The sequence below is a fragment of the Lissotriton helveticus genome, chromosome 3_1 (genome assembly GCF_964261635.1).
Source record: "Lissotriton helveticus chromosome 3_1, aLisHel1.1, whole genome shotgun sequence".
NCBI classification, from domain to species: Eukaryota; Metazoa; Chordata; class Amphibia; order Caudata; family Salamandridae; genus Lissotriton; species Lissotriton helveticus.
The window spans coordinates 51,518,205-51,543,203 of record NC_136061.1 but is presented as its reverse complement, the minus strand read 5'-3'; the positions used below and the strand labels follow the sequence as shown (position 1 = coordinate 51,543,203).

Genomic DNA, 24,999 nt, shown 5'->3' with positions numbered 1-24,999 from the left:
TCCCTCTGTCTCCCTCCTCCTTCTGCCTCCACCTCCCTCCCCCTCCCCTGACTCTCCCTCTCTCTCCCTCGCCCTCCCCTGACTCTCCCTCTCTCGCCCTCCCCCGACTCTCCCTCTCTCTCCCTCCCTCTCCCTCCCTCGCCCTCCCCTGACTCTCTCCCTCCCCTGACTCTCTCCCTTCTTCGCCTGACTCTCTCCCTCCCTCTCTCTCCCTCCTTCCCCCTCCCCTGACTCTCTCGCTCCCTCGGCCTCCCCTCACGATCCCTCCCTCTCTCCCCTCACGCTCCCTCCCTCGCCCTCCTTGACTCTCTCCCTCCCTCAACCTCCCCTGACTCTCCCTCCCTCTGTCTCTCCCTCCCCTGACTCTCTCCCTCCCTCTGTCTCTCCCTCCCCTGACTCTCTCCCTCCCTCTCCCTCCCCTGACTCTCTCCCTCCCTCGCCCTCCCCTGACTCTCTCACTCCCTCGCCCTCCTCTGACTCTCCCTCCCTCGCTCTCTCTCTCCTGACTCTCCCTCCCTCGCCCTCTCCTGACTCTCTCCCTTTCTCTCCATCACCGTCTCCTATCTCTGTCTAGGCGAGGTGTAATATTTCTATTAGAAATATCATGAAAAGCAAGAGCTATTTGCTGCACACATCGAACCACCTTCCCCAGCCTTCCCAAAATTTGCAGCACATTATTAATGACACCCGAATGTAGAGGGTGCACGAGAGCTGGCTGGACCGCTGCAGCAGAGATCAGGTGTAATCCGGAGGGCAGAGATTCCAAATAAGGCTGGGCTGATTCAGACTTTCATCCCTTCAGTGTCGATAAATGTTACTCGGGGAGCAAGTGCTGCGCAGAGTGATCTCCAAGTTCATGCTCAGCTCAATCAGTCACAGGGTTTGTCCTGGTCACTGTAATTGTCCAACAATTCTTCCCCACCCCCTCCTCCCTGTGTGGCAGCCCGGGATGAGACAGCGCGCGCACAGCCGCTTCACAGGTCTTTAACAGACCATTAAATTATTAATGAGGCTTCATTCTGTTTCACCTCTTCTGAGGCCCCTGCAGCTCCACTCTTTGGCTGGAATTTTATTTTTCTGCCCCCTGATTTATGGTTTTAGCTCGTATTTTTCCACCCATTCAATCCTGTGTCAGCCCCCTCCGAGTCAAGCCCGCGGTCTCACTGGCTATATAGTACACCAAATTAACCCAGTTTGCGTGGGAGCTGCTTGAAGCTAGATTTATGGCCCTGTGGCTGTGTGCGGGGCAGTGGTTATCAGCTGCGCATACAGGGCTAGGAATTACCTGGATCCGGGCACCGGGCACCGTGGACAGTTATGACTTCAGCCCGTAGAGATATTAACCAGACCCGCTCCCAATTAAAGCCTAATAAGTCCGAATTTTAAACAGTGTTCCTGACAGATGGGGGCAAGGAGGAGAGTGCATCAGCGCTAATGAAGACTGTTGACTGTATGTTCGATTTAGCTGTGACGGATGGCACTTGGAGTGCTATGTTAGCAGGACGAGGGCTGCTGTGATACAGAGAACTGGAAAGGTTGTGCCGTAATGTGCCTTTTAATGTGTGCTATTGGCTTTCGGGGGTGATGCACTTCTTCCGGCTTCCCCGTCCTCCCCGCGCTTCTGGCCGCCTGCGGTAATGTACCTTTTAATGTGTGCTCCTGGCTTTCGGGGGTGATGCATTTCTTCCGGCTTCCGCCTCCTGGACGCTCCTGGCTTTCAGGGGGTGATGCATTTCTTCCGGCTTCCGTGCCCCTGTGTGCTCCTGGCTTTCAGGGGGTGATGCATTTCTTCCGGCTTCCGCCTCCTGGACGCTCCTCCCCGCGCTCCTGGCTGCCGAGCCGTGATGTCAGCACGCACGTCGTTAGCTGGCGCTACTTCGAAGGGACTACTTTTCCTTAAAAATTACTTTGCCCTTCCAACATATATATTTTTTTATTATATAGCCTATGTCCATCTGCTTGCCCTGACGTTTTCAAAGATGTATTGACTGTTTGGATTGGCGCTGTGGTTCCAGAGTTTACCCGCCTCAAAGGTTCCCAGTTCTCGCTTTATAATAGTAGTATAGATTATCATTTATAGAGCGCACGGCTACCCCCAACGGGGGTGTCCCGGCGCTTACAGCGGCAGGGGAGGGAGGCTAAAAGTATCATGGGAGGTTAAATAACCAGGTTTTCAAAGCTTTCCTAAACAGCCTCTCTGTCTTGGCTTTCCTGGTATGTGTAGGCATGGTGTTCCATAGTGCAGCTGTCTTAACCATGAATGAACTACCACCAAAGCAGGCTTTTTTATATTGGGGAACTGATAAAAGTTCCTGATTATTGGATCTCAAGGATCTGGTCTGGGTATATTTCTGTACTCTCGCTTTGAGATATTTAGGACCTTTCTCTGTCAGAGCTCTGTGTGCTATGGTTAGAGCTTTGAATTCTATTCTTCTCTTTACTGGGAGCGAGTGGAGGCTCCGTAGGTGAGGGGAGATGTGATGACGAAGTGGGATGTTCTTGATCAGCCTTGCAGCGGACTTTTGAATAAGCTGTAATTTCCTGATTAAATAGGCAGGGAGGCCTAGATAAAGACTGTTGGCGTAATCTAATTGCGAAGTGATCAGGGCATGTACCACTGTCTTCCTGCTGTCCATCGGGAGAAAGTGAAGAAATCTACGGAGCGTTTTCAGTTTCCAGAAACATTGCGAGGATACATAATTAACATGTGCTTTGCCAGAGAGAGCAGAATCAAATTTAAAGCCGAGGTTTTTTGCAACCTGCGCAGGTTCAGGCAGTTGTCTGTCATCCAAGATGACAGACAACAGAGGGCCCAAGGCACTAAAAGTGCAGCAAAACATGTTTTCTACAGAAAAATAAATATTCTCTTCAGTGGTGTGTTATCGGTTATTTTTGGTGTTAACTGAAAACCAAAACTTTAATTATCATGATGTATTGATGGTGTCTCTTCACTAGCAGTTGATTCCCTCAGAAATGCCCATCTGATTTCAGAACATACCCACTTTAAAAAGTACATGATCAAAAGGCACTTACCTCCATCTGTCATACTACTTCCCTTTTCTTCCATTTCCTGCTTCACTTTTTCTAATTCTTCAGTGATCTTTAAATAAAGGGTTTTCGGAATCAGCAATTAACCCATTGCAACATGTTCTACACAGAGTTTAATTAAGAACAAAACTTACAATAATCAATGTTTCAAATCAACCTATGAATAGGTAATAAGTAATTTGCACCAACTGTGTATCTTATTAATGCGGTTAAATCTAAAAATAACATTATGTCACTTTTTTAATGTTTGGAGCAAGTGTGGTTTGCAATTTAATGGAAAATGGTTTGTTGTCCCAGATGTGAGAACTGAACTACAAACAAGCATGGGCTATCTTTAGCTTCCTCTCTACACAGGTACGCTTACCTGTACGCTCTGAATGACCAGAGGTTTCTCCAGCAGCTTCAACATCCCTGTATTACCAAAGCAACCATTGCCCCAAACTCCCTGTTCCACCTCCTGCTTGCTTCTAGACCCAGGCCTTTCACCCGACACCACACCACCCAATCTAACACAATGCAATTTGGGGAGCTGTCGTGATTCCGCACCTTGTCATTCTTTGCCAATTAGAGAAGCTAAGAAGCAAGCAGAAAGAGAAGGCCATGCTGAAAGTGAGCAAGAAGTCATTTGCGAAAAATCAAACATCAGAACCTGAATTATGCTATTAATCTACTGACTGTAGGAATGTCACTAAAGAACAAAAACGTATTTATCCAGTAATGTTATTTGCATAATAGTTATTTTCTGTTGTCAATATCATTCCAGATTTTCAGTTTCCATTATGGTGAATCTTAGTGGACTGATGTTATGTCCATAAGTGGTAAAATGAACGGCTACTGAAGATTTTTTGTTTGAATATTACTTTTGTGCTTTGTTGTTTGAACTTTGATTCTTCGCTGTAAACCACACGGACATTTCAACATATAGATCAGATTTTTCGATTCACAAGTAGCAATGGTTCGTAATTGAATTTAAGTTTCTTGAGAGGGGTGGGTTATCTCTGTGCCTTTGATAATATTATTGCAATTATTGCAGCGTAAACAAGGAATATTGCCTTTGTATCTGTTTTCTGTGTTCTCCTGTTTATCATCATCCCTCCTTGAGTGAAGTAGTTCTGTCAAGTTTCTAGATCGTTAATCAGCAAACAACGGTGGTGCTCAAATTTTTTTTAGGTACTTCTAGTGGAAAGTTTAGACATAAATACCGCTCTGGATGAGTCTCTTTTCCTGCTTTTGCTGTTCCCTCTTGTGGCTGATTCCTGAATGATGTTGTTTTGGTATTCCCATTCTTTTAATTTTCTGCACATTTTGCATTTTCCTTGTTCATATTTGTCTGTGTTTGAAGCGATATTCTTTATGCACAGTAGTGGTGAGCATGATAAATGTTTTCTAAGGCACATTGATGAAAGCTGTTGAACTGCAAGAGATTGTGGGGTCGGTGGGTTCTATGTCAATGTTAGTGCTGATTCTATCCTCGTTTAGGGTGATTTCCACATTCAAAAATAGTGTTGGACTCGGACTAACTTTTCTGGTACTTTTCCATTAAAGGAATATGTCATCTATATCCTCATGCGAGCTCCCACAATGACGGCCATCCTGTTCAGCTTGCCTGCAGCTAGTTTCTCTCTGCTGGCATTGGTTTTTTTTCTCTTCTCTGCTCGCTCCTGCCCTCTATTTTGAGTGTTTCTTCTCTTTTCTTCTTTAAATGTCTTCTTAACAAATCTGTACAACAAGGAGCTGCAAAAATGCCCTCTGAAGTTCAAGTAAATTGTAGTTAAAATGTGATGTTCCACTGAAAATAACTGTGGTATGAGGTGAAATGTATAAGTTCCAGTAAGAACATTTTGAAGTCCTCTTCAATGTAAGTAATCATTAACGTTTCTTCGATAGCAATGAGTCCCAGGTCGTGGGGAAAGGATGTGTATAGGGCCTTCATGTTGATGGCACACAGAGTTACTCTTTCATCTTCGTGTATCTTAATTGTTGACAGTTTGTTAAACAAGCACTGAAAATGCAATAGGTCTCGCCTTTGATTAAGTGAAAGCCATTTGCTTTGCTAATGGTATTGTATAGCAAAGCAAATGTCTGTAACTTGATAGAAGGCGAGACCTATTGCATTTCTAAAGCTTGCTCTCTCAGCACTCGAGTACAGCCACTTATCACTTTAGCACTCGCGCTATATAAATAAACTGCATTCTAGAGTACCAGCCACCTATAATTATTTTCTGTGTGCCAATTGGAAGGCCTGCCCGGCCTGTGATGCAATAAACTGGTGGTCATAGTGTCACATTAATGTCATAAGGGGTCCATGTTGTCACATGACCACTCCAGGGTTATACCCACAAATGTAGGCACTGCCATGGGGGTAGGACATGGGAGACCATTAACCACTCCACTTTGTCCTCTTGCCTTTTTAAACAACCAACGGAGGCCCAGTTTATTGAACATTTGTTAACCCTCGGGTGCTGGGACCACTCGTATGGCTTTTTAAACTTTCACTTCTCACCCCTACACTGCACACTCAGCAATATACCAGCTCCGCAGTCTCCTGGCGTTGCAGCACACCCGGGGCACATTCGGTGCCACTGTGGTGGGCCCGATGATGAAGCATGCCACCGACTAGGTCGGTGGGTGAGGGCTTTCAAAGGAAAACATCGCGCTTTCCTTGTATTGTCTGACGTACCTGAGTCACTTCTTCCCTTCCCCTTAAAGTTAGCTAGCCCCCATTGATACTTACATATAAACCCAGGGGATACGGGCTAGCATATCTAGTCCTCTCTCTCTCCTTGATCTGAATGGTAGTTCATACTAAACAGAGCTTTGGTTCCTAGTGCTCACCTCATCTTGCAACAATTGTGCAGAAAAAGATAAATGTCTACATAGGCACTTTGTACTATGCGGAAGTAATATATAGCGCAGCGCATGTGCTGCAGCTGCTTTCAGATGCCGAGTTAAAACTTTGAGCATCTGTCGTGTTATCCTTAATAGAGCTGGGGTTTCCCTTTTCAGAGAGCGTAATTCAAATGCGGCTGGTGGTCTGGTCCTATAGGACCAGAGTTTGATCCACCGGCAACTGTTGTAATACGAATACAGGTCTAGGTCTAGTTCTTTTGCGGAGATAAAACGGGGGCTTTATATTGGGATGCCTTTCATTTTGCAGTGGGACGGCCCAGTTCCACGGTAGCCAGATCAGGAACACAGTTGGTATCGTTATTGCAACCCCTGAGGCCAGGGTTTGCAAAGGCAGTGGCAGGAGTTTCAAGGGGCAAGCCTGGGGTCGCAGCTGCGACCCCTAAATGACGTCCACATTTATGCATGTCAAAATGGCTTTGCATTAGTGCAGTTGCACTTTAATGTTTTAAATTGTTCTTCTCCGCAAGAAAAATATGTTTATCTTGCGGAAATAAACCATCTATACCTCTTCCAGTTTTAGAGGACCATTTTAGCAGTCCCACTTTGGAAAATATTTGCAGTTGCTCTTAACAGAAGTAAATCTCCATGTGTTTGCAGGGTGGGGGAGGGGTCATTGATACGTCTGTGAATACCAATGTATCACGTATTAATGGGAGCTTTCAAAGCCTCTTATTCTGAACTCTCAACCTTCCCTCTCGGAGGGGATTTATTCATGCATGACAATGCTGGCAAATAAGGCAAGCCCGTCTGCACCCGTCATCACCAAGACATCGCCTTTCGCCACCCCCCCTGGTCGGGCCCGCAAAGAACCCGTCTGTTACGATAGGAAGACGCTGATCGCAATTAATCAAAGTCATGAAAGCTGTGGGGTCTCTCTAACTCAGCTGCGAGAGACCGCCTTGAGCTGTAGGAGGTGTGGATTTGCTGCTCCAACACCGTGTCGGGTGGGGCAGGGAAAAGGAAAAGGTAATGGAGGTAAACCTAGGCTCAGAGTATACCAATTAAATGTTAGGTCTCTTGTTAAGCACCATATGGAGGTGCAGGTGCTCCTCAGCGAGGAGAGGCCAGATGTTCTTTTCCTCTGTGAAACATGGCTACGGGAGGATATGGCGGGGATTCTCAATCTTACCCTTCCCACTGGATATCTGATTAACACCATTAACAGAGACTCTAGGGGTGGTGGCATAGCCATAATTTATAAAGCTCAGTACCCCTGCTCCTTTATTAAGGAAGATATCTGGGGGTGCGAAAGTGCTCGGTTCAGGGTTGAAATAAGTGCACATTTTTCGTTCTCAGGGCTGTATGTTTATCGTCCTCCAGGGCCAGTAACCAAGTTTATCGAGGCACTATTAGAGACAGTTAGCTGCTTGGTAGTGGGATTGGCAAATGTTTCTATTATGGGAGATTTGAACCTCCACTTTGATCAAACCCAAGAGTCGACCGTTCAGAATTTGCTGGCGGATCTGGCTGCTCTTCAGCTTGATCAACTTGTACTACAGGCTACTCATACTGCTGGACATATATTGGACCCGGTTTTTTCTAATATACCGGTTGCGAGTGTAACCCCGCCTAAGCCCATGGGATGGACAGACCATTATTTAATTGAATTTAAACTTGACATCACTGAGCCTTTCAGGCCAGGTGGGGAGAACCTGGTCCTTAAGAGACCCTGGCACAAATTGAAATCAGAAGATCTTCAAGTGGCCTTGGGTGCCTTTCCCTTACGAAACATGGCTGACTCGGAGTCGGCATATAGTGCCTTTTGTAAATGGATCTCAGGAGGACTAGATACTCTCATACCAGCCAAATGGTCAAAGGGGCGCACGTCTAAGTCCAGCCCATGGTATAGTGAGTCATTGCGAGTTATGAGGAAGGAATGTAAGAGGGCAGAGCGGAAATGGAGAAGGGAGTATAATAGTGAAGATAAAATAAAATACTTGAACAAAATAAAGCAATACCACAAAGCCATTTGCTCTGCACGTGCTGCATTTTATGCGGAAGAGATTAAAAACAGTTCAAACCCTACAAAATGTATTTTTAAAAATGTAAATGACCTTAAGAGGGATAGAGCCACTTCTTCTATTATTTCATCTGCTCAGCAATGCGAGGAACTCGCCACCTTTTTTATTGATAAAGTTCAAAAAATCTATCAAACTTTCCCGCAGTATCATCATTCCTCATTTGCCCCTGTTGGGGAAAAGGCTGAGGGCCCTACTCTGGCCCTTATACCAGGGTATGTGGCAAGATCAAATCTGGGTCTCCGCTAGATCCTATGAAACCAGCACAATTTATCGATTCACTAGTGCTTTTCCAACAGCCGCTAGTTGAGATAATTAATCTGTCCTTCTCCATGGCCGTGGTTCTAGAGACCTGGAAGCAGGCCTGGGTCTCGCCTATTATCAAGAAACCCACGTTGGACCCTTCAAAACCAGAGAATTTTCGACCTATTTCTCTCCTCCCTTGGGTGGCAAAAATTGCTGAGGCTCATGTAAATAATGTGTTATCTGAATACATGAGCCTCCATAATATTCTGGATCCATCTCAGAATGGCTTTAGACCTGGCCATAGCACCGAATCCGCCCTATTAGCCACATCTGAACATCCGCGAACGATTCTGGATGCCGGTCAGAGTGCAGCGCTGATCCTTTTGGATCTCAGCGCTGCCTTTGACACGGTATCACATGACATTCTCTTACATCGGCTCGAGGCAATAGGGATTACCGGATCTGCATTGGAATGGTTCAAGTCATTTCTGAGGGACAGATCCTTCCGGGTATCGCTCCGCCATTCCTTTCTCAAATACATCCCATAGGCCAGGGGGTCCCGCAGGGCTCAGCGCTGAGCCCGTCTCTGTTTAACTTGTATGTCCAGCCACTGTCGGCGGTGGCAAAGAACTGGGACTTAATGATGGTATCATATGCCGACGATACCCAACTTGTGATCACTCTAGCTGAGGGGCCATCTTCATCGGCCACTAAGTTCAGAGACGGGCTGACAGCTGTGGCCCAATGGATGGCAGATAACTGCCTTCAGCTTAATGGGACAAAGACTGAGGTCCTGCTACTGGAGAAATACATCGTCCTCTGGAATGCGCATTGGTGGCCGGACTCCTTAGGGAACTTGCCTATACCTAAGTCCTTAGTTAAGAATTTAGGAGTCTGGATGGACTCCTCGCTTAACTTTCAGATCCACACTAAGCGAGTAGCTGCCACTTGTATGGGCCTACTACGAGGCCTGAGCCCTCTTCTTAAGTTTTTTTTAACCAGAAGTGCGACAGCTTGTTGTTCAATCTACCATCTTGTCTCGATTGGACTACGCTAGTGTGTTGCTCCTAGGGGCCAATAAACCGGAGATTCAACGACTCCAACGAGTCCAAAATCTGGCAGCCAGAATTTTGGTGGGACTGCCCCGCCGATGTTCGGCAAGGTCTACCATCAGGGGACTTCACTGGCTTCCTATTTCTGCCCGGATTCAGTTTAAAGCACTGCGTCTGGTGATTAAGATCGTCAAATTTGGAAGCCCAGAACTTCTATGTACCCTTCTGACCCCAAACGTCCCTCACCGTAACCTGCGCTCACTGGGACAACATCTGGTGATGGTCCCACGGATCAAACTCTGCCGCATTGGTGGTCGTTCATTTAGATACATGGCGGCCAAATTATGGAACTCCTTGCCGGCCCATATTCGGAGAATGGAGGATGTGCTAGTCTTCAGGAAAGCAATTAAAACCCTCCTTTTCCTTTCAACATAGCCTTTGGATGTTGTTTGGTGAGTTCTCTGGGGATCCTGTTGCAGTTAGATTTGTCAGCGCCGGGACGCCTCTTGGCTGGGGCAGCTGCGCGCTTTAAAAAACGTATAACAATGTAAGAACTGGGACCACCAGTTCTCCGGGGGGTAGCTTGGCTCGAGCAGGAAGGCAGCCAGGGGCTTACGTGTAAAGCAGCCACTTAACACACACATCCAATGAGACACAAAGTGAGATGCAATAATGGAGAGTGGTTGTGTTTGGAAATCAAGATCTTTTATATAGGCTTTAGGTCAGAGCAGATAAAAGATTAGCGAATCATTGGCATTGCATTAAAGCATCTCATTAAGACATTTCATGAATCACATTCAGAATGCATTTCCTGTAAAAGGGTAAGCATTTCAGTAGGCAGTTGCATTAAGACTTATCATTAAAATAATAACCAGCTCATCTGAGCAGTGAAACCTTCCATAACATAGCCTGTCGCATCGTACTCTTCGGCAGGCAAAGAGGGTACTTTCTTAAACCTGGAGGATCCTACAAGAAGCGACCATAACATTACATTATAGTAACACATTAAATCTCTCATGGACACCTTCTAAATTGCACTTCATAGAAAGTGATATAACCTTTCAGCAAGTACTTTCAGTACAACAGAGAACTTTAAGGAACGCAGCCTGTAGTAACCTTCCACAAGCTTCTCTTCTTGTGAATACAGATCGTTTTGCGACCCAGATCAGATCATCAGAATACTATAGAAGTTCACCCCTGCAAGAAAATTCCGTACAGTGAAGTGAATCTCCATTCCATTAATAGGCTTGTAAATAGGGTGCACTATGACCATTTCCGGCTGGAGACATGCATGCAAAACGATATAAAGGGGAAAGTGTCTATCCCCAGACCTCCAAACTCTCAAGGCACATTAACAGGGGGGCCAACAGGGCCCAGTCTCAGTTCACCCCGGGGGAGGGGCGACCTAGGGCCTCTCCCGGCCTACCGCCCTCCTCCCCGGGGGTTACCATATATTTTTGGCCCTGCGGGGCCCTTGCGCAGTTACCAGGTGAGAAGAGGGTTTTCCACTCTCCCGGAGCCTCACTTGCCCCAGCACGTTGCAGGTACTGCTTTAGGGCACCAGCGCCGGGGGCGAGGCAGGTCGAGCATTCGGGGCTTAAGGCCCACAGATGGTCATGCGCGGCTCGCGGAGCACAGCAGAGGGGGCTCCTCAGGTCCTCCGTCCCCTCCGCGGCGAGCTGGCGCTTCTCCGGGTGCCGGGCTTCGAGAGAAGGGGCTGGTTCTGGGCAGCCAATGGCTGCGCGCCTTGGGCGGGGGCGCGGCCGATTACGCGGTGGCGCTCCAGCTCACGTGACAGGGCCCAGGCAGGCTTCGGGCCCAGTGCGGCCTGACGAACTGGATGCGGCGGCCCTCTCCTGGCACCGGGGGCCGCCGAGGGGGGTCAAAGACGGCGCTGAACACAGCGCGGAGGGTGACTTTCGGCCCAGCGCGGCCTACCGAGGATTCCGGCGGCCCTCTCCTGGCATACGGGGGCCGCCGAGGGGGGATACACGCTCCCTCTGAGGAGATTCCTCGACGCCTCAGGAGGGCGCGGACGGCTCCGGGATGTGGCGGTGAGTTGGCCTGGTAATTAGCGCTTCAGGGCACAGCGCGGTGACGGCGGGCAGCGCCAGGCTATCACAGCGCTCGGGGACAGCAGATGAGTGCTGGCAACAGTAACAGGGGCCAGTGGCAGCCATGTTTGAAGTAGAGCGCACCTGCACCCTAACATGGATTAGCCATGAAAAAGGTGCCCAAAGACCTAAGGGCCAACAAAAAGAAGGTGGGAAAAATGAGGCAAGGGCAAAATAAATCACATGGAAAGACCACCCTAGGGCTGACAGGTCTAACACATAACATAACATAACATTATGTATGGTTAAATCTATTTAAGTGAGCAAATTCAATTTTTGGGGAAAAAATATAATAGGAACACTGAATTCAAGTGGTTTGCCCGTCTAAGTTGACCTTGCATGCGCAGATGTCTCTGTGACTCGGTCCATCTTTGGTTTCCTGTCATTGGTCTGGTGATATGAAGGCACAGCTGTCTGCTTCATGCCTGTGGAGGCAAGTGGACGGACAGTCCCTCCAGAGGTGGTCCGGGCTGCTTGTTGTGCGCAGCGCCTGTGCCATGGGAACCGAATGTCGCGTCCAGAAGCCAGGATCACACATGGCGATGGCGTCACCGCGGGCCTGTGTGCCTGCACAGCGAGGAGAGGATACACAGCCTGTTTCAGGGTCACCCTGGCTGCAACGCAGGTGGTACGTGGCCACAGTGAGGTGTGTTGACCAAGAGCTTGACCTCAATGCTGGGCACTTGCTAAAAGTGTTCAGTGCAAACATGTGAAATATTGCAGTGCAGTCTGCCATCTGGGACTGTGGTTCTGAAAATTCTGGACTCGTGAATAAAACTTCATCATAGCATGACGATTTTTATATCAAAAGACCGAGAATGGCTAGTACACTATGTACAAGCATTTTCGTCATATTCGAGTGACGATTTCACCTCGAAATCGTCATTTTCGTCCTGAACCCTTGGCTTCCATTTTGTGTACGGCAGCCATTTTGTGAGTTGCCCTCACATAGGCTTATAACTACAGCCAAATTCGATATCAAAGGACACGTACACCTTAATTGACTTCTCTGTGACCTGGGCAAGCTGGAACCATTGCCACAGGCCAAACCTGTTTGGTCAGTTCCTCTCCCAGTGGCCGAACGAGATAGCATCAAGGCACAACATGCCATAAACCCTTTTCATCGCACACACACCCTGCCTAATCTTGCTCACACCTGTCCCTGCTCTTTTTTCTCTCACTTGCTTTATGATGAGGAGATGCCCGTTTTTATTGGGGGTCCACCGATATCTGATGAAAATGTTGGGCCATGCCGGGTAATTTGTTGTGGGCTGGACGAACTGAAATGTGGGCTTGCATCATGACTCTGCTTTTTCTTTGTAGTGAAAACATGTGAATGGTATACTAAAATGTGAAGAATGTTTGCCTAAAGCACAATATTTCGTATAAAAAGAGAAGCCTGACTTTGTAAGATTGAGCAGCCTCCTGAGAATATACACACCGTGTTGTTGTACTTCTAGGACGCCTGTTACTTGGTTGCAGCCAATAAATTCGATCTTTGACTTCACCTAGAAGACTCCGAGTTTCTGTGTCTAATCAGGAAAGTACTCGAGGTCTTTGGGTGTTGTCCCTGGCACCGCTGGGTTACCGGTTCAGTACCGGTTCTGAAAAACCCAGTACCTCAGCTTGCGCCCAACGTTGGGCGATACCAACGGTACCGGTCCAAGCCAGAGGTTCGTGAGGAGCTTCGTGTGAAAATTCTGGAGGAAGGCCGCCACTTCATCGACCCCTGCATGTCGACGTGGTCCGAAAGTCTTTGCTGCGAGGTTCCCCGCTTCCCGACGGCTACGAAGGACTGCTGCCCTGGCTATCGCCCTGATTTGGAGCCTTGATGTTTGGTAGAGCGAAACGATAGACGAGTCTTCTGGTGACGTCATCGATATTTCAGTTAAGTGTAAGTGGAGCGTCTCCCAGTCCATAGTTGGTCTTAGTTTGGGTATCCCTTTGGGATCTTTGATTTGGAACTTGCAAGTACCAAAGCCGAAGGACTCGTGTATTCACGAGAATATCGTAATCGATAATCCTTTGAAGTTTGAAGCTAGACTAGAGAGCGAAGATGCCTCGTCTTAGCAGACTTGGAAACTTGTTTTGTTGTGGTAGTAATAGGGATTCCCGATTGGAGGACTCGTGTCCGGTTCCTCCGATTGGAACTCCAACCTATGAATTGTATGTGAAACATGGAGTAGGCCCCATCACATATAATGAAGTATGGATCAAATACACCAGAAAAGATGGTGTTTTAAAATGGCCCCAATATGGTAGCTTTGACACGGAAATCTTAGATAACCTCGAAGTTAAACTTTTTAAGAAGAAAGCCCGGCCAGCGATGTTTGACTCTTTCCGCCTATGGCGTAAGGAAGCCAAACAGAAGGAAATTAAAGTAGCAAAGAAAAATAAGAGAGAAAGGGGTATTTCGATAATGCAAGCTGCTATGCAGTTTAAAGACAATGAAGAAGAACAGATGAGTGAGCAGTGGCACAGGCAACGTAAAATGGTGATTGATAAATGTTATCCAGTTTTGCCGCCTCTTCAGCAAGACAAAGGATCTTGAAAGAGATTCTGAACTGGATGGGCAGCCAGTGCAGGGTTCTTCTGGCCAACGAGGCCGAGGAAAGCCTGGGGAGATTAAGGACCATCTTAGCCGCCGCATTCTGGACTATCTGTAAGCGATGGATAAGGCTCTTATTAATTCCCACGTACAGTGCATTGCAGTAGTCCAGTCTTGAGGAGACTAGTGCCACAGTGGCTTGCTTCCGGGCATCAGGGGAGAGATAGTGAGCAATCTTTTTAAGGAGCCTGATGATACCGTAGCAGGTAGAAACAGTCCTGATGACCTGAGGGTCAAAAGAAAGCGAGGTAATCAGTACTCCTAACTTTGGGAATTTTTGGTAACATGTATATTGTGGGTGTCTTGGGGTATTGCCAGATTAGGTATCTATTGTCAGTTTCACATAGAAAGCCTCTAACCAAGGCATTTTTCAGAATAATTCCGAAAAGTTGAAAAATTCCTTAGTATGGTTTTCATCAATCATGTATGTAAACTCATCCAACACATGTGTATTAACATTTTCAAGTTGTAAACTTCATCTAAAACTACTAAAGCACCTCCTTTGTCCATCATGCAGAAAGTAATAGTGCAATCCTTTGTCATTTGAATCCCAGCTCTTTGTTCGTAAAATTCATGTGACTTTGCTTTTTGCACCTGAATAAATTTTGTATTATATTAACCATTAACCATTACAATACGGGGTATTTCATACCCCATATTGTAGCCGATGGAAGTGGTCTAGATTTATAATGCCTATAATTGAGCCCTGGATTTCCTGTGAACTCTTTTTGGTTTTATCATTGCATCCTACATTATCAGATGTAGAGGAATTTCCCAACGAACAGATCTCTCATCTTGTGGGTGTGTGCACACTTGCTTTCATTTTTCACCTCAATTTCCTTATTACTGATACTAGGTATTGCATAGGATCAGTGGCGTAGCTAGATCTTAGGCCGCCCGTGGCGGCCCCTGCCATGTGCCGCCCCACGATGGCCGTAGGTAAGAGCGGGAGAGGGTTTGCTGGCCATCCCATGTGAAGGCCACAGATAGGAGTGGGGGGTTTGCTGGCGATCCCTGTGTTTGCCGTGACGGCCTCAAGTAAGGGGGAGGAGGCCACCAAAAGTTGTGCCTCACGGGCGGACAGCCCCCGCACCTTCTCTTGCTACACCACTGTGACTATATGTCCAGTTTTCTTGGTTATGCTGTTGGCTTGCTTCAGGTAGTCTCATCTGTACAACCGATGGGCGTCTCCCCACAAGTGATTAAAAAGAAGGTGGTTACTCACCTTCCAACCCCTTGCAATATTCAATCTAGCTATTCCCATTTATAAAATTATTACGCGCCTCCGTCTTATACCATAAGTCTATAAAGATATATCAGTGACGAACAACACACAATTAGCAATCCCACTGTTAGTTTTAGTACAAGAGTGACCAAACAGTGCCTTGCAAAAACCATGTCCCAAAACCACTATCGCTTTTTTCATTGATTTCTTCACCACCACTCTGCCCTGCAGCAATGCGCCTCCTATTGCCCAATATCGCTGCTCAACGTCGATGCTAAATTATTTATGGGGATTCTCGCCAGCAGGCTGGGAAGGTATATGCCCAGTCTAGTAGACCCAGACCAATCGGGTTTCAATCTGGGATTTACATGCGGGGACACCACTAAGCACCTATTTAATCAAGTTGACAAAACCAACGACTCCCAGACACCAACACTTCTTCTATCAATAGACGCTGAAAAAGTGTTCGACCGGGTGCATAGGCTTTTTTTGCGGACAGTGTTGGAAACTTTAGGCCTGGGCCCTCGCTTCCGCCAATGGATCTGGGCTTGCTATGCCGAACCAAATGCCCTAGTTCGTGCCAATAACATGCCATCTCCTGCTTCCCTATTTCGAGGGGAACGAGATCGGGGTGCCCCCTTTCTCCACTACTATTTGTGCTCTACATGGAGCAGCTGGCAGAGAGTATTCATGGACATCCACTCATTGAAGGAGTGTGGATGGGTGGTCAAGCACATAAAACAGCATTATTTGCGGATTATGTGCTGCTCACTGTCACCAAACCACGCCAGTCGTTGACCCCATTGCTGGAGGAACTGGCAGCATTCGGGGAGACATCCGGGTTCAAGATGAATGTCTTAGGGGCGCCACTGGTTCAGCTCGCCAAGGCCAGGGAGCTTTGGGTACAGGGGTGCCTTTCGACGTCAGAGTCTTCTTACTTGAGTAGGTCGCGGTCAGGGGGAGCCTTTGAATTCACACTGCAGGCGTAGCCGTGGAGGTCAGGAGAGGTCAGCCAACGCTGGATTAGAGTTCAAGATCGCTGGGGAGACATCACTGGGCAGGGGAGCCACTCAGACATTTGGTCACAGGTTCTTCGAAGCTGGATACAGGCTGGTAGGGCTATGGCCAAGGCTGTTGTTTTCAGGCTTCTCTGCAGAGATGTCTTCTTTCTTATAAGGTCATTGCAAATCTAGTTTTCAGGTCTAGGGAGCCACCTAAATACTAAATTTAGTGGTGCTTTAGGAGAGTAGCAGGTAGGGCCAATGGGTCTCTTACCTGGGGTGACTACACCCTCAATTATACCACTGTTCTGGGGTTGCGGGGGACTAGCACCGATTGGAGGGATCTCCCCATCTACAAGATGGCAGGGACTGAAAGATGTGCTTCACCTCGCCTCCCCCAGCATAGGGGTGGAGTTGGCAGAGGTGGGCACACCTCCTATTCTTCTAGGTTTTCCCGCACAAAGTGGGGATGTAACAGGGCTGCCATCTACTGCTAGCAGCAGAGGCTGGGGGTCGCAATACAAAGGTAGCAGGCTTTTGAAGCTTCCAGTTGGAAAACGAGGCAGCATCTGTGAGGCCTGCACAAATAACATGACTACATTTGTCCTTCCCTGGGAACCAAACACCCAGTTGTAGCGCCTGACTCTCAGAGGGTAGCGTTGCAGAGCAGTCTGAGGCTTACTCAAGGGAGGTGGTGTGGGCTAGTAATCTGCATTTGCAGGTGTGCAAAAATAACACTCAATAATTGATTGTCCAGTCTGTACTTTGCTTTATAAAAGTAAGAGTACATTTATTAAACACACACACCACTCAATACTATGCACCAATTTACAAATATACATAAGCTGTTGGAATTGCTTTGTGACATTGCATGACATCTCCACCACTCCCGCAGGGGGTGTGGGGTCTAGTACCACCACTCCCGTGTATGCACATCATGTTGCCCGGAATGCAGTTAGTGGAACATAACCGGGGGCATGGGCCCTGCGCACTGGAACCATCCCAGTGGCGACCCACCCCTTTACATCAACCAGCATTAAAAATGGGTACACTTGACTTGGTGACACATAACCCTGACTGAGCATCTCCTACTGACCATAAAGTATGCACCTCTACATCTTAAGGGCTAGCAGTCTGGGTTGTTCTTTACCTAACAGCAGCAGCAAGAATACATGTTTAAGCACCCCTGTAAAATGATAGTACTCATAACATTTGGATATCATTAAAAATGCATTGCAATTACAGCCCCTAAAGGCATCACAGATGATCACAGGATTACGCATATACAACCAGACACCCTGTCTGACAACATAACCACACTTTGCTTATGACTTCACTTTACATGTACTTCACATTAAACGTGAAATTCAGTCCCTCCAAAAGAAATAACCATTAGTAAGTGCATTTCAATGTAATTACACCAGTTCACCTCCAGGAGATGCCCTTCTCAAGATATCTCTAACTCAGCCCTTCACTTTTTGATGCATTTCTGAGTGCACCCCCAGCTGTAGAACAAAAGTTCCAGCCTAGGAGGTGATGCAATCTTCGCTGAGCCCTTGAGGGGTTATTCTTTTTAAATCCTCAGGAAACTGAAGGTGGGACTTTTCTTTGTGCTGGGGGGGGGGGAGACTGCGCTTCTCCAGCAGCTACCCCTGGCACCTTTTCACACTTAAGGGTAACCCCCCCCCTCCACTGGGGGCCACCAAGCACCCAAACAGCAGACTTCCAAATGCCTGGCAATGCATTATGGGGCGATTGTGCTCCTGTTCCTGAATACTGTATGAGCGGCTCTCCCGCTGCGCCGGGGAGGGCCGCGCTGATGCTGCCAGTGGCCTACTGCCGCATTTCAGCCTCGTTGGGAGGCCCGGTCCCACCCGGACCCCCAGGTAAGGTCCTGCGGCTTGGGGAGCCCACTCCCGGATGCTCTCGCTGATTGTTCTGGGGCCCGATTCCACCGGGGCTCGAGCACCATGCCTCTTCTTGGAGGTTCTTTTGGGGGCCCGGTCCCACCTGGGACCCCCGCATGCCTTCTCAATGGAGGGGAGCCTGGGGAACCACCCCCAGGCATTCCCCGCGAGCTTCACGCGCGGCCAGCACTCATGTGCTGGAGCCAGCATTCATTTTCTGGTCTGCCCGCTCCGGGGGGCAGAGGCGAGTCAGCTTCCCCGAGTCTTCAGGGGAGTGCAACGGCACTCTCCCACCACTTCCATACTCGGGGATGGGATCCCAGGCCCCCAGACATCTTCGGGGAGGGGGCGGGGTGGGGCAACGGCGCTCCCCCTCACTCTGCCACCTCAAGTCCGGAGATGGGGTTCCAGGCCCATCCTCCTCTAGACGGAGTTGCGCGACGGTGTGCCCCATCACCATTTTCGTCGGGGGCAGGGTGGGCTCCTGGCACCCCGTGGGGGCATTATCACAGGGAGTGCGACGGCGCTCCCCGGCTTTCCTCCTAGTGGGGAGGCGCGACGGCGCTCCCCCGCCTTCATCTTCGGTGGGGGCCAGGGTGGGCTCCTGGCCCCCATGCAGGGCACCTTCACGGGGAGCACGACAGTGCTCCCCGTCTTTAGTTCTCCTTGGGGGCAGCCCCCGGGACCTGAAACACCCAGGGGGGATGTATGACGTTACAACGCATACTTTTACAACGCCTACCTTTACAATGAAACTTTTACAACGCAAAATCCATTACAACGCATGTTTTTACAATGCATGTTTTTACAACGCATATACCTTTACAACGCATACCATTACAACGTAAGTATTGGTAAGTATATAATAATTTTTTTAATGTAAATTAATTAAAAATAATATAATTTAATTTAATTTCATTTCATTTAATTAATTTAATTTAAATTTAATTTTACTTTATTTTTACCCTGTACCCCTATACCCCAAAACCCCCAAACTGACCCTGAACCCTAAAAATACCCCTTTACCCAAAAACCCAAAACTGACCCTGAACCCTAAAAATACCCCTTTACCCAAAAACCTAAAACTGACCCTGAACCCTAAAAATACCCTTTTACCTAAAAACCCAAAACTGACCCTGAACCCTAAAAATACCCCTTTACCCAAAAACCCAAAACTGACCCTGAACCCTAAAAATACCCCTTTACCCAAAAACCTAAAACTGACCCTGAAACCTAAAAATACCCCTTTACCCAAAAACCCAAAACTGACCCTGAACCCTAAAAATACCCCTTTACCCAAAAACCCAAAACTGACCCTGAACCCTAAAAATACCCCTTTACTCAAAAACCCAAACCTATAACATTTTAAATATAATTATATACTTACCAATACTTACGTTGTAATGGTATGCGTTGTAAAGGTATCTGCGTTGTAAAAACATGCGTTGTAAATGTATGCGTTGTAATAGCTTTTGCGTTGTAAAAGTTTCGTTGTAATGGTAGTGCGTTGTAAAAGTTGCGTTGTAAACGTTGTATACCCCCAGGGGGCATCTATGAGACCGGCGGTGGAGCCCCACGCGCTTCCTCGTCGGTCTTCTTAGGGGTAAAAGGTTGCATACCTTCCTGGGGCCATATCTCAGCTCCTGGGGGTCTGATCTTCCCCATGTTTGCGTCTTCTTAATCCTGGTGGCGTCCCCAAGCCACTGGGAGCACTCCCCTTCACCCTCCGGTTCTCCAAGAGGGTGCATTCTGTAGGGAACGGTCTTCATTGGCTCCCTGCACCTCTCCTCTCCCTGCGCAGAGGCCCCCGCATCTGCGCACCGGTCCTGGGCTCTTCTTCTGGAGCTGTTAGGGGCCTGGGGGCAATCAGGGGGGATCCTCCTTCCAACTGCCCATTGCCAGGCTCCAGCACTTTCCGTCACAACAGACCACACCCCAGAGAGAGCTTCTCTTCCTGTGCAAGTTCTTTTAAGAATTTGGGGAGGGGGCTGGCAGGAAGTCTCTGTTTGCCCTATCACACAGCGACATCACTTCCTTGACCCTGCTCCCTCCTTCTTGTCCAGCCTCTGGGTTTATTAGGGCTCGGGCCTACGTCACACGAAGTGGGGCGGGGGCTTCCGAGCTCTAATGTTATAAAAAAAAAAAGTTCAGAAAGGGCTGTGGGCTGCCGCATTCCAGAAAGCGCGCGGTTTTTGCGTGTGGTATTCTGCCATGTGAATGGTAATTGGTCCAGGCAAGGCTGTGTGTAAGTAAGTCAGCACGCCATAGGGCTTTGGAATTTTTGCAATGTCCACTTCCTGCATAAAGTGTTCGGACACGCGCAGAAGAATACATAAATCCTCAATTACCAGCTGTCCGAGGTGCCGTAATTGAAGGCAGATGGTGCTGGGAGCGTGTGCACTGCTGTGTTTTTTTTCCCTTGAGCTCTGTGTGCGCGCCGGCAAACCCGCGCCTGCTCTTTGACTGAGGTAGGCTAAACAAGCATTGGCAACGCAAATAGGACTCTCCTATACAAAATCTGTTGGTTTTGTGGCGGTGCAGAGTGGCGGTGCAGAGTGGCGGTGCAGAGTGCAGAGTGGCGGTGCAGAGTGGCGGTGCAGAGTGGCGGTGCAGAGTGGCGGTGCAGAGTGGAGGTGCAGAGTGGCGGTGCAGAGTGGCAGTACGGTGGTGCAGAGTGGCGGTGCAGAGGTGCAGAGTGGCGGTGCAGAGTGGCGGTGCAGAGTGCAGAGTGGCGGTGCAGAGTGGCGGTGCAGAGTGCAGAGTGGCGGTGCAGAGTGGCAGTGCAGAGTGCAGAGTGGCGGTGCAGAGTGGCGGTGCAGAGTGGCGGTGCAGAGTGGCGGTGCAGAGTGGCGGTGCAGAGTGCAGAGTGGCGGTGCAGAGTGGCGGTGCAGAGTGGCGGTGCAGAGTGGCGGTGCGGTGGTGCAGAGTGGCAGTGCAGAGTGGCAGTGCAGAGTGGCAGTGCAGAGTGGCGGTGCAGAGTGGCGGTGCAGAGTGGTGGTGCAGAGTGGCGGTGCAGAGTGGCGGTGCAGAGTGGCGGTGCAGAGTGGCGGTGCAGAGTGGCGGTGCAGAGTGGCGGTGCAGAGTGGCGGTGCAGAGTGCAGAGTGGCGGTGCAGAGTGGCGGTGCAGAGTGCAGAGTGGCGGTGCAGAGTGGCGGTGCAGAGTGGCAGTGCGGTGGTGCAGAGTGGCGGTGCAGAGTGGCGGTGCAGAGTGGCGGTGCAGAGTGCAGAGTGGTGGTGCGGAGTGCAGAGTGGTGGTGCGGAGTGCAGAGTGGTGGTGCAGAGTGGCGGTGCGGTGGTGCAGAGTGGCGGTGCAGAGTGGCGGTGCAGAGTGGCGGTGCAGAGTGGCAGAGTGGCGGTGCAGAGTGGCGGTGCAGAGTGGCGGTGCAGAGTGGCGGTGCAGAGTGGCGGTGCAGAGTGGCGGTGCAGAGTGGCGGTGCAGAGTGCAGTGTGGCGGTGCAGAGTGCAGTGTGGCGGTGCAGAGTGCAGAGTGGCGGTGCAGAGTGGCGGTGCAGAGTGGCGGTGCAGAGTGGCGGTGCAGAGTGGCGGTGCAGAGTGGCAGAGCGGCGGTGCAGAGTGGCGGTGCAGAGTGGCGGTGCAGAGTGCAGAGTGGTGGTGCAGAGTGGTGGTGCAGAGTGGTGGTGCAGAGTGGCGGTGCAGAGTGCAGAGTGGCGGTGCAGAGTGGCGGTGCAGAGTGCAGAGTGGCGGTGCAGAGTGGCGGTGCAGAGTGGCGGTGCAGAGTGGCGGTGCAGTGCAGAGTGGCGGTGCAGAGTGGCGGTGCAGAGTGGCGGTGCAGAGTGGCGGTGCAGAGTGCAGAGTGGCGGTGCAGTGGTGCAGAGTGGCGGTGCAGAGTGGCGGTGCAGAGTGGCGGTGCAGAGTGGCGGTGCAGAGTGCAGAGTGGCGGTGCAGAGTGCAGAGTGGCGGGGCATAGTGGCGGGGCATAGTGGCGGGGCATAGTGGCGGGGCATAGTGGCGGGGCATAGTGGCGGTGCAGAGTGGCGGTGCAGAGTGGCGGTGCAGAGTGGCGGTGCAGAGTGGCAGTGCGGTGGTGCAGTGCGGTGGTGCAGAGTGGCAGTGCAGAGTGGCGGTGCAGAGTGCAGAGTGGCGGTGCAGAGTGGCGGTGCAGAGTGGCGGTGCAGTGCAGAGTGGCGGTGCAGTGGTGCAGAGTGGCGGTGCAGAGTGGCTGTGCAGAGTGGCGGTGCAGAGTGGCGGTGCAGAGTGCAGAGTGGCGGTGCAGTGGTGCAGAGTGGCGGTGCAGAGTGGCGGTGCAGAGTGGCGGTGCAGAGTGCAGAGTGGCGGTGCAGAGTGGCGGTGCAGAGTGCAGAGTGGCGGTGCAGAGTGCAGAGTGGCGGGGCATAGTGGCGGTGCAGAGTGGCGGTGCATAGTGGCGGTGCAGAGTGCAGAGTGGCGGTGCAGAGTGGCGGTGCAGAGTGGCGGTGCAGAGTGGCAGTGCAGAGTGGCAGTGTGGTGGTGCAGAGTGCAGAGTGGCGGTGCAGAGTGGCGGTGCAGAGTGGCGGTGCGGTGGTGCAGAGTGGCGGTGCAGAGTGGCGGTGCAGAGTGCAGAGTGGCGGTGCATAGTGGCGGTGCAGAGTGCAGAGTGGCGGTGCAGAGTGGCGGTGCAGAGTGGCGGTGCAGAGTGGCGGTGCAGAGTGGCGGTGCGGTGGTGCAGTGCGGTGGTGCAGTGCGGTGGTGCAGTGCGGTGGTGCAGAGTGGCGGTGCAGAGTGCACAGTGGCGGTGCCGAGTGGCGGTGCCGAGTGGCGGTGCCAAGTGGCGGTGAAGAGTGGCGGTGCAGAGTGGCGGTGCAGAGTGGCGGTGCGGTGGTGCAGAGTGGCGGTGCAGAGTGGCGGTGCGGTGGTGCAGAGTGGCGGTGCAGAGTGGCGGTGCAGAGTGGCGGTGCCGAGTGGCGGTGAAGAGTGGCGGTGAAGAGTGGCGGTGCAGAGTGCAGAGTGGCGGTGCAGAGTGGCGGTGCAGAGTGGCGGTGCAGAGTGGCGGTGCGGTGGTGCAGAGTGGCGGTGCAGAGTGGCGGTGCAGAGTGGCGGTGCAGAGTGCAGAGTGGCGGTGCAGAGTGGCGGTGCAGAGTGGCGGTGCAGAGTGGCGGTGCCGAGTGGCGGTGCCGAGTGGCGGTGCCGAGTGGCAGTGCCGAGTGGCGGTGCCGAGTGGCGGTGCCGAGTGGCGGTGCCGAGTGGCGGTGCCGAGTGGCGGTGCAGAGTGGCGGTGCAGAGTGGCGGTGCAGAGTGGCGGTGCGGTGGTGCAGAGTGGCGGTGCAGAGTGGCGGTGCGGTGGTGCAGAGTGGCGGTGCGGTGGTGCAGAGTGGCGGTGCAGAGTGGCAGTGCAGAGTGGCGGTGCAGAGTGGCGGTGCAGAGTGGCGGTGCAGAGTGGCGGTGCAGAGTGGCGGTGCAGAGTGGCGGTGCAGAGTGGCGGTGCAGAGTGGCGGTGCAGAGTGGCGGTGCAGAGTGCAGTGTGGCGGTGCAGAGTGGCGGTGCAGAGTGGCGGTGCAGAGTGGCGGTGCAGAGTGGCGGTGCAGAGTGGCAGAGCGGCGGTGCAGAGTGGCGGTGCAGAGTGGCGGTGCAGAGTGCAGAGTGGTGGTGCAGAGTGGTGGTGCAGAGTGGTGGTGAAGAGTGGCGGTGCAGAGTGCAGAGTGGCGGTGCAGAGTGGCGGTGCAGAGTGCAGAGTGGCGGTGCAGAGTGGCGGTGCAGAGTGGCGGTGCAGAGTGGCGGTGCAGTGGTGCAGAGTGGCGGTGCAGTGGTGCAGAGTGGCGGTGCAGAGTGGCGGTGCAGAGTGCAGAGTGGCGGTGCAGTGGTGCAGAGTGGCGGTGCAGAGTGGCGGTGCAGAGTGGCGGTGCAGAGTGGCGGTGCAGAGTGCAGAGTGGCGGTGCAGAGTGCAGAGTGGCGGGGCATAGTGGCGGGGCATAGTGGCGGGGCATAGTGGCGGGGCATAGTGGCGGGGCAGAGTGGCGGTGCAGAGTGGCGGTGCAGAGTGGCAGTGCGGTGGTGCAGTGCGGTGGTGCAGAGTGGCAGTGCAGAGTGGCGGTGCAGAGTGGCGGTGCAGTGCAGAGTGGCGGTGCAGTGGTGCAGAGTGGCGGTGCAGAGTGGCTGTGCAGAGTGGCGGTGCAGAGTGGCGGTGCAGAGTGCAGAGTGGCGGTGCAGTGGTGCAGAGTGGCGGTGCAGAGTGGCGGTGCAGAGTGGCGGTGCAGAGTGGCGGTGCAGAGTGCAGAGTGGCGGTGCAGAGTGCAGAGTGGCGGGGCATAGTGGCGGTGCAGAGTGGCGGTGCATAGTGGCGGTGCAGAGTGCAGAGTGGCGGTGCAGAGTGGCGGTGCAGAGTGGCGGTGCAGAGTGGCAGTGCAGAGTGGCAGTGTGGTGGTGCAGAGTGCAGAGTGGCGGTGCAGAGTGGCGGTGCAGAGTGGCGGTGCGGTGGTGCAGAGTGGCGGTGCAGAGTGGCGGTGCAGAGTGCAGAGTGGCGGTGCATAGTGGCGGTGCAGAGTGCAGAGTGGCGGTGCAGAGTGGCGGTGCAGAGTGGCGGTGCAGAGTGGCGGTGCAGAGTGGCGGTGCAGAGTGGCGGTGCAGAGTGGCGGTGCAGAGTGGCGGTGCAGAGTGGCAGTGCGGTGGTGCAGTGCGGTGGTGCAGTGCGGTGGTGCAGTGCGGTGGTGCAGAGTGGCGGTGCAGAGTGCACAGTGGCGGTGCAGAGTGGCGGTGCCGAGTGGCGGTGCCAAGTGGCGGTGAAGAGTGGCGGTGCAGAGTGGCGGTGCAGAGTGGCGGTGCGGTGGTGCAGAGTGGCGGTGCAGAGTGGCGGTGCGGTGGTGCAGAGTGGCGGTGCGGTGGTGCAGAGTGGCGGTGCAGAGTGGCGGTGCAGAGTGGCGGTGCAGAGTGGCGGTG

At 51.5% G+C, this 24,999-nt stretch overlaps 1 protein-coding gene across 1 annotated transcript in view; it reads right to left on the bottom strand.

Moving 5' to 3' along the window:
• The window catches only part of LOC144822094 (intraflagellar transport protein 57 homolog), a 121,563-nt gene that overhangs the window by 15,927 nt on the left and 80,637 nt on the right, over positions 1–24,999 (bottom strand). The window contains exon 10 of the mRNA XM_078679216.1: positions 3,034–3,100. Coding sequence (XP_078535342.1) covers positions 3,034–3,100 — 67 coding nt within the window. The remainder of the gene's footprint in view (positions 1–3,033; positions 3,101–24,999) is intronic.